The 9517-nt window shown below is 39.2% G+C and overlaps 1 protein-coding gene across 1 annotated transcript; it reads left to right on the top strand.

Moving 5' to 3' along the window:
• Positions 1-7631: 7631 nt before the first annotated feature.
• Positions 7632-9052, top strand: LOC110699834. The gene is made up of 2 exons (XM_021877345.1): positions 7632-8306; positions 8354-9052. Exons 1-2 carry the CDS (start codon positions 7632-7634, stop codon positions 9050-9052), a joined length of 1374 nt encoding a protein of 457 aa, XP_021733037.1.
• The last annotated feature ends 465 nt before the right edge of the window (positions 9053-9517 follow it).

Genomic DNA, 9517 nt, shown 5'->3' with positions numbered 1-9517 from the left:
TGATGTGGAGATTACTTGTACAAGAGAATCTTCTTGAGATTGAATTGGAATTAATGGAAAAGTGACAACCCTCTTTCTCGCAACCACTCTTGTCAAACACTGACACCTCAAACGAGGAGTCTCCAACAAAACGGAACACTAAGAAGTCATTTGTTTCCACTCCATTGTCACGAACAAACTGTTTTCATCCATCTGTAAACACCAATGGCCTTTCATCATATGTACTCGAGAGTCTGATTTTCCATTTGTGTTTACTTGGCGCTATAAGTGTACACCACGGGGAGAGTTTCTCCTTGAAACACTCCATGAACTTCTGAGGAATATTCTGCAAGAAATGTTCACCAAAAAATTCAATCAAGTGAGCTAATATATATTAATAATATAAGTGCAGTTGCTTTCATAACATATTTTCCTACCATTTGGTGCTCAAAATCGCCATACATGACCTTGAAGAATTGGTGTTTTGTTGCAGGAAGTTCAGACCAATAATTATAATTCTCCGCAATTTTACAGCCTTCACATTTCTTCCCCATAATTGCAGTGATAAATTTAGGTGACACCGAACATAGAAATAACATAGAAATTCAGACATTATTCATGTTCCCATATTATATGTCAGAATTTACTCAAACTCCTGAAGAATTGGTGCTAAATTGTAAGGAATTCAGACCAATATTTATAGATCTGCTATTTCTCAACCAGTGCATTTTTCTGCAATGATAAGTTTATGCAACAACGCTTATATAATGACTAATAACATAGAATTTATGCATCCGAATGCATAAAATCAACTATTCAATTTGAAGCCATGCCAAAGGTCAATGCAAAGTACTAGATAAACACTAGACTACTAGATGTTTACAATCTAATCACTACTTTCTCTGCTCTTCTGATTTTATTAAACCCTAAAACCCTAAACTTTAAACTAAAAAAAACCAAAAAAAAAACATAAATTCGAAGATAAACCATACTTGTTATCAATTCTAAACATTAAACCCTAAAACCCTAAACTTTAAAATAAAAAAAACCAAAAAAAAAACATAAATTCGAAAGAAATTCGAAAATAAACCAAAAAAGAAAAACATAAATTCGAAAACATTGAAGTAAAAAAAAGAAATTCAACATGCAAACATCAAATAATCATTATAAGCAATTGAAACATGAATAAACATATAAATTCTAACACTTAATTCATTATTTCGAATACAAAATACCCAAACATAATTAGATAATTTAGATTTACATTAAAAAAAAAAATAACTTACCGGAGAAATGGAAAATCGCGCAGTAGCTGTCTCATGCGGTGGTCGGTGGGCGCCTGGGCTTCGCCTGAGAGAGTGAGGAAGGCAGGAGGTGTCGGCGGTGGGCGTTGCCGCGTTGGGCTGAGACTGGAGACAGTGAGCGTGAGGGAGAGGGGGAGACAGCCTGTTTGTTAGGGTTAGAATGAAATGAAAGAAAACTGAAGCGTCACTCAAAAGCAGCGTTATTTTGATTTTTGAATTTTTTTTTTTTAAAAAAAAAATACAATTTTTCCGGGTTTCAGATCCGGACCTGAAAACCCCGAGTTTAGACCGGGTCCGGACCGGAACCGGGAACCTTGATTTTTAAGGACCGGGACCGGACCTGAATCAACAGGTCCGGGTCAGGTCCGGTCCGGATCAGGTCGGTTCAGGTCCGGTTTCAGGTCCGGTCCAGTTTTTGTACACCCCTAGTTCGAATGGCAGAGGAAGTCTTTGGAAAAAGTGGAGACCGGAGAGGGTCCAATTGGACCAGTGCATGATTATAAAAATAATTTCCCTAAAAAATAATAAAGGAAAAACAAAAAAAATCAACTCTTTCCGTTTAGTTGGGAAAACGGGAACAGGGGTATATTTTTGGGGGGGAAATTTACCGCAAGATGATTGTTGTTGATGTCAATGCTTTCCCAAAATTGATAGAAAAGGAAGAGAGAGAAAGCTATAAACTTCAACCAAAACTTCAATAAAAATACAAAGAACGATGAAGAACTAAATATAATCTAAGTTAGAAAATTTAGTAAACTCAAAAACGACAAACAAAATCAGGTAACTATTTGGGCTACCTTTATCTTCTCTTGGATCAACTTCACTTGTTTCACCATATCCTCAATCATCTCTGGTCCAAGTACCATTGTCTCACTTATATCGTTCCAATAAACTAGGCTTCTACACTTCCGACCATACAAAGCTTCAAACGGTGCCATTCCAATGCTTGCATGATAACTATTGTTGTAGGAAAACTCGATACAAATCAAGTGATCTTCCCAAGACCCTTCATACTCCATCAAGCATGCTCTCAACATGTCTTCTAATGTCTGAATTATTCTCTCGGTCTGACCATCTGTCGTAGGATGAAATGTTGTGCTCATTAACAACTTCGTTCTCATTGCCTTTTGCAAACTTTGCCAAAAGTTAGACAGAAATCATGAATCCCTATCCGAAATGATATCCGTGGGTACCCCATGGTACTTCACCACAAACTTCACATAAGCTCTTCCCAACTGATTTATAGTCTAAGTATTTCTCATGGGTATAAATGTTGCTGACTTTGTCAACCTGTCCACTATTACCTAAATAGTGTAATTTCCAGCCTTAGTCTTAGGCAATGCTCCAACAAAATCCATAGAAATTGAATCCCACTTCCAAGGATTGGACCTTTCCTTGAGGCCTACGATGCTCAATCTTCACTTTCTGACATGTCAAATACTTGGCCACAAATTCAGCTACATCTTTCTTCATATTGGGCCGCCAAAAAGTCTTCTTCATATCCTTATACAACTAATCCCCTCCAGGATGCATTGAATAAGGAGAATTATGAGCTTCCTCCATCAATCTTTGCTTCAAATCTCCACGACTTTGTGGCACACACCATCTTCCTTTGAGACGAATACTTCCTTCATCACCAATGGTGAAATCCAACTTTTGACCTTCATCGATCTTTCTCTTTATTGCTTTTAACCTCTCATCTTCCAATTGGCTTTCCCTTATCTCATTATAAATGGATGGTTGAATCACCAATGCATTCAACATCCTAGTCACTTCTCCATGTTCCATCACCTCCAAATTCAATTTCTGGAATTCCACACACAACTAATCTGGCACTACTATTACATTCATCGAGTGTTCTGACTTCAAACTCAAAGCATCTGCCACAACATTAGCTTTTCCTTCATGATATTGAATGTCCAAATCATAATCATTGAGAAATTCCAACCGTCTCCTTTTCCTTCCATTCAAATACCTTTGGGTGAAAATATAGTTCAAACTTTTGTGATTTGTAAAATTCCTACAAGTCACCCCATACAAATAATGCCTCCAAATCTTCAAAGCAAACACTATTGCAGCTAACTCCAAATCATGGGTTGGGTAATTCACCTCATGTGGTTTCAACTGCCTTGAAGCATACGTAATCACTCTTCGATTCTGCATTAAAACACACCCCAATCCAAACTTCGATGCATCACTATACACCTCATATAGATTGCTTCCATCAGGCAAAGCCAACATAGATGTTGTGGTTAACCTTTCTTTCAAGGTCTGAAACACCTCTTCATACTCTTGTGTCCATACTAACTTATGCTCCTTTTTCATCAAACTTGTAATGGGCCTTGAAATCCTTGAAAAATCCTTCACAAACCTTCTGTAATAGCCTACTAAACCCAAGAAACTTCTCACATCCGACACATTCTATGAGGTTGGCCATTCATTGACAGCTCGAATCTTGCTTGGATCAACTGAAACTCCTTCTTTGGAAATCACATGGCCCAAAAATGCCACTTTTTCCAACCAAAACTCACACTTTGACAACTTAGCATACCCCTAGTGCTATCTTAAACATGATAGTACTTGTCTTAAATGCTCTTCATGCTCCTCTTTATCCTTTGAATAAATCAAAATATCATCAATGAACAATACTACAGACTTATCCAAGTATGGCCTGAAAATCCTATGCATCAAATCCATGAACACTTTTGGTGCATTGGTCAAACCAAACGACATAAATTTGAACTCATAGTGACCATAACGGGTCCTGAAAGCACTCTTTGAAATATCTTGCTCCGTAATCCTCAACTGGTGATAACCTAACCTCAAATCTATCTTCAAAAAACTCCAGCCCCTTTCAACAGATCAAACAAATCATCGATCCTTGGTAATGGATACTTATTCTTCACTGTAATCTTATTCAATACTCGATAATCAATACACAACCTCATACTTCCATCCTTTTTCTTTACAAACAACACTGGAGCTCCCCAGGGTGAGGAACTAGGTCGAATGTAGTCTTTCTCCAACAAATCCTCCAACTGAGTCTTCAACTCTTTCATCTCAGCTGGAGCCATCCTATGTAGAGCCTTAGAAATAGGTCCAGTACCAGGCACTAGGTCGATAGTGAACTCAACATCCCTCACTGGTGGCATACCAGGAATCTCATCCAGAAATACATCAGGAAACTATTCTATAACCAGAATACTTTCCTTACCCTTCTCTTCCTCACTTCTAACTTCTTGAACATTACACACAAACAGAGGATAACCCTTCTTAACAAACTTTTGTAGTTGCGTTACAGAAATAAGTCTTAACCCTGAACTCTTCCCTTCATTTCTGTAAGTCACTCTAGTTTTACTTGGGCTATTCAATGTAACCTTTTCAGCAGCACAGTCAATCTTGGCTTCATACTTTCTCAACCAATCCATACCAAGAGTTACATCGAGATCCTTCAAATCGAACTCGATCAAATTCGACGGAAACTCTACCCCAAAAATGGAAAGAGGTACACTCTTAAACAACTTTGAACAATTCCTCACTTCCCCAAACGAAATAGACACATCTAGAGAAACTGACTCAAGACTCTCTAACCCAAGACTTTCAACCACTCTCTTAGAAATAGAAGAATGGGATGCACCCGAATCAAACAAAACTTTCACAAACAAAGAAATTATAAAGAAAACACCAATTACCACATCATTAGAAGTTTCAGCCTCACAGTTTTTCATCACGAACACACGACCCTTTGGGGCACCTCCTGCAACGCTACTGGTTCCAACCTTAGGTGCAAATCTACTAGGTTAAGATGGTTTGGTTGGAGTATTAGGCTCTTTCACCTTTCTTGATTTCACATCAGCCTCTTTCTTGAAACACTGATACTCACGGTGTCCAAATTTCTAACAGTAACAACAAGTTACCTGTTTCCCTTCACAGTCCCTCCCTAGGTGGTCTTTCTCACATCGCTTGCAGAAATACTTTCGCTCGGGTTTCTCACCCCTTTGGTTTCCATCCCCTTTAGCATTGATCGTATGGCCTCCATTCCCTTTTCCATAGCTCCCTTTGTTGTCCCTCCTATCTCCAAAATTCCCTTGGTGGTTACCATTGGGCCTATGCCTCTTTTCACCCCCGTGAAAAGAGTCCTGGTTTTTCCTTTTCTCTCCAGAATGCTCTATCTCTCTCCCCTTGATCCCGTATAGGTGGACTGCTCGGCCATAGACTTCATCTAGGGTCTCAAAAGTAACTCCCACTAGTTTCCCTTGGAGGGTCAAGGTTAGGCCTTGCTCAAATCTCTAAGCTTTGATGGTTTCAGTGGGAACTACTTCCGGGGCAAACCTTATCAACTCAATGAAATTGTTGTAGTACTCATTGATAGACATGTTCCCCATTCTTAGGTTAGTAAACTCCATACACTTCTTCTTTGTCAGGTAAGAAGGGTAAAACTTCTCCCTCAAGGCTTCCTTAAAGGTATATATCTGGTTGAGACCTTGGCCTTTACGACCTACGCAGGGTAGTAGATTGAGCATTTGCATTGTCAGTTTGACTCTGACTTTTATCAACAGCTGCTTCCAAAGCACTTTAATTGTCAGTTTTTTCAGTTTGACTCTATTGCTCATTGATATGTCGTGTTTTGTGTATATTATTTGGCTTATTTTTAGTTAGTTTTGTTAGTTTAGTTGAGTATTTGAGTCCGTTTTGGCGTATTTTGCTTTAGTTTGGATAATTCAATGCTTTTATGGGTAGTTGTGTTGTTTTTGATGAATTTCAGGAATAATGGAACTAATTTGGATGAGTTATGGATCCATGAAGTAAGCCAAGGCCCATGAAGTTGAAGAATTGAAGAAAAGGCCCTTTTAGAGGTAGGCACGGCCGTGCCTACTATGAGGCACGTCTGTGCTTCTAAGTATATAGCAGCGCCTTACTGAAGACCTTAGGCACGTCCGTGCCTAGAAAGGGGGCACGTCCGTGCCTAGGTAAAGAAGCAAGCACGCCCATGTTTAAACACCCAGCACGTCCGTGCCTAGAAGAGCAAGCAGGCACGTCCGTGCCCAGCAGTCAGGCACGTCTGTGCCTGGAAGACAGACTCATCAGCGTTTTTATTTTTAGAGAGGCACGTCCGTGCATCACACTAGGCACGTCCGTGCCTCCTGGAATTTCAGTGCGCCAAACTTAGGAGTTAAATTTTATCTTTTTAGGTTTGTTTATAAACCTTTTAGCATTGTTTTGAGGACGATTCATTAATTAACCCTTGTTTTTTAATTTTTTTATTCTCTCCTAAAGACCTAGTTCTCCATTATTATTTTCCAAGTTTTTGTAATTCAAGATTCAAGCTTTCTACTTTCAATTTTATTCAAGATTTGGTATTTATTTTTCATCCTTTGTTATTTAATTATGTTTTCATTATTTATTATTGTTTTTGTTTCTTTAATCATGTGTGAGTAGATTCTTTAATTCAAGGTCTAGTGTAGCCCTATTATTATTGATGCATGAATTAAATCTTTAAATTCTTTAATAACTTTAACAATTGAATTGCTAAATTGATTGTGATTATGCCAATTCTAGGTTAGACGTAACTATAGTATTGCAATTATTCCATTGTTTTTATCACAGCGAGAGTTGGGTATAAACGGATTTGAGTAAATTAATTTAGGGTTTGATTCATATCACGAGAGTAGTTATGTTTGATAATTGGGAAGTCAGAGTAATGTGTTTAATGTCTTTAATATGCATGATACCATGAGAATAGGATTGATTGTATGTTAGGGAAGCCATTGATACTCGAGAGAGATCCGTGGTATTTATTAGGGTTTACTTTTCCCCGTTCGATTGAAATCGTATGTTAAGGGTAGAATTACAATTGCATCGATAATAATTGTGGTGAAACTAGATCTTGGATGTTTGAAGTACTTGATTTAATCATCTCATTTAGTTTATTTTCGAACTCTTCTCATACTTAGTTCCGTAGATAATTGATTATAATTGATTCTTGCTTAGTAGCAATTCGTGTCTATTTAATTATTTTTGAACCTTAGTCTCTTGGGATCCGACCCTTACTTGCCAGTCTACATTAGTATTGGTCTCTTAGGTTATTTTTGATAGGTACGCGACACGCCTACGAAATTTTGGCGCCGTTGCCGGGGACTAACGGTTTCATTAGAATTATTTGTGATTCATCTTTACTAAGTTTATTTTGTTGCTTCGGCTATTTTCCCTTGTGTTTTTGATACTTTTCTCTAGTTTTTCTTGTGCATGCCCACACGACGCTCAGGTTCAGATGATCTTGAACCATTTGATTCTGAGATCGAGGCAACTATAAGAAGAAGGAGAACAAGGACCAGACGCAGGAGAAACATGGTAGACCAACCAACGAAATCCCTCTTGGAGTACGGTATTCTTGATACGACTACCGGAGTCCTTTCAAGCATCATAAGACCACCAATCACGGCTCAGCACTTCGAGCTCAAGCCACAGCTCATACAGTTCATCTCCAATGATTTATTCGCAGGGCTACCACATGATTGCCCCGTAAGTCATATAGATAGCTTTTTAGAGAAATGTGATACTATGAAGTTGAATGGTGTTACAGATGATGCAATCAGACTACGCCTTTTCCCCTTCTCACTTCGAGACAGGGCAAAGGAGTGGTTAAGAGATGAAGGCACTAGCTCGTTCGATACATGGGACAAGTTAGTGAAGGCCTTCCTAGTGAAGTTTTTAGGGAATGAGAAGACTACAAGATTGAGGAATGACCTACAAACTTTTAAGCAGTCAGATGATGAGTCTCTCTATGAGGCTTGGAGGAGATTTAAAAGATTGCAGAGACAATGCCCTCACCATGGCATTCCAGATTGGATTTTGATGCAGACCTTTTACAATGGCATGACTCATGAGTTCCGTATTTACATAGATGCTGCGTTAGGAGGTTCTCTCTTGATAAAGAACCCCACTGAAGCTAGGGAGCTCATAGAGAAGATGGCGGCCAATGATAACTATCATCCTAGAGGTCGAAACACTGTGAAAAGGGAGGTAAACTTGATTTTGACGCTTTAACTATGCTAACTAGTTCTATGCAGGCACTAACAAGCAGGTTTGATAAGTTCCAAGCAAGAACTTCTAACACCCCACAGGAGTTGTGTCTGTTATGTAATGTGCAGGGTCATGTTGCTCCAGATTGTCCACAGATTTCGCAGAATACGGAAGAGATGTTAATCGAGCAAGCCAATGCTTTCTACTCCTCTAACCCAAAGAGGCCTTATGACCCTTATTCCAACACCTACAATGAAGGATGGAAACACCATCCTAACTTCTCATACAAAAATTCCCAAGCACAACAAAACCCCCCACCACCACCTCCACCCAACACCTACAACCAACCACCACCTGGTTTCCAACAGAAAACACCCAATGCCCACCAACCAATGCAACAACAACCTCAGAAATCAAGCCTAGAGGTGACATTAGAGAGCTTTATAATCGTAACAAACAGTGCCATCCAACATCAAAATAGCTCTATCCAACAGTTGAAGGCTCAGGGTAAACTTATGGAGAATCAGATAAGCCAATTGGCCAACCAATTTAGCCAAGCCCTAAAGACTCCAGGAACCTTCCCGGGCAAGACTGAACAATCTCAAAAAGGCCAAATGAATGTCGTCACCCTGAGGAGTGGAAAGCAGTTGGAAGATCCTCCTACCAAGGAGCCATCAAGAGAGGTCATTGAAGAAGTGGGTGCAAGTGAGAAGGAAGTAGAAGATGCTAGAGTCGAGGAAGCATGAAAGGAAGCATGAAAGGAAGCACCACCAAAGCCACCTGCTCCATATATGCCTAAGGTTCCTTTTCCTCAAAGATTAGCACAAGCTAAACTTGAGAAAAAGTTCAGTAAGTTCCTCGATGTTCTCAAAAAGCTTCATATTAATATTCCATTCCTAGATGCCATATCTGAGATGCCTTCTTATGCAAATTTTTTAAAAGATATGCTATCTAACAAGAGGAAATTAGAAGAGAATACTATAGTTGCTTTGAATGCAGAGTGCAGTGCTATTTTGCAGAACACTCTCCCTAAGAAATTAGGAGATCCAGGTAGCTATTCAATTCCAGTGAAGCTTGGAGATATTGAGATCAATAGGGCACTATGTGATCTAGGTGCAAGTGTGAGCCTCATGCCACTGTCTATATGCAAGAAGCTGCAGATGGGTGAACTCAAACCCACACGCATATCTCTACAACTTGCAGACAGGTCA

Source organism: Chenopodium quinoa, unplaced genomic scaffold (assembly GCF_001683475.1).
Source record: "Chenopodium quinoa cultivar QQ74 unplaced genomic scaffold, ASM168347v1, whole genome shotgun sequence".
NCBI lineage: Eukaryota > Viridiplantae > Streptophyta > Magnoliopsida > Caryophyllales > Amaranthaceae > Chenopodium > Chenopodium quinoa.
Note: the sequence above shows the minus strand (reverse complement) of the source record. Positions and strands in the feature narration are given on the sequence as shown.

Bases quoted from the DNA above. Each gene is read 5' to 3' on its own strand.
- LOC110699834 (XM_021877345.1), top strand. From the start codon at position 7,632: ATGGTAGACCAACCAACGAAATCCCTCTTGGAGTACGGTATTCTTGAT. The intron at 8,307-8,353 runs GTAAACTTGATT...AGTTCTATGCAG, and splicing joins GAAACACTGTGAAAAGGGAG to GCACTAACAAGCAGGTTTGA.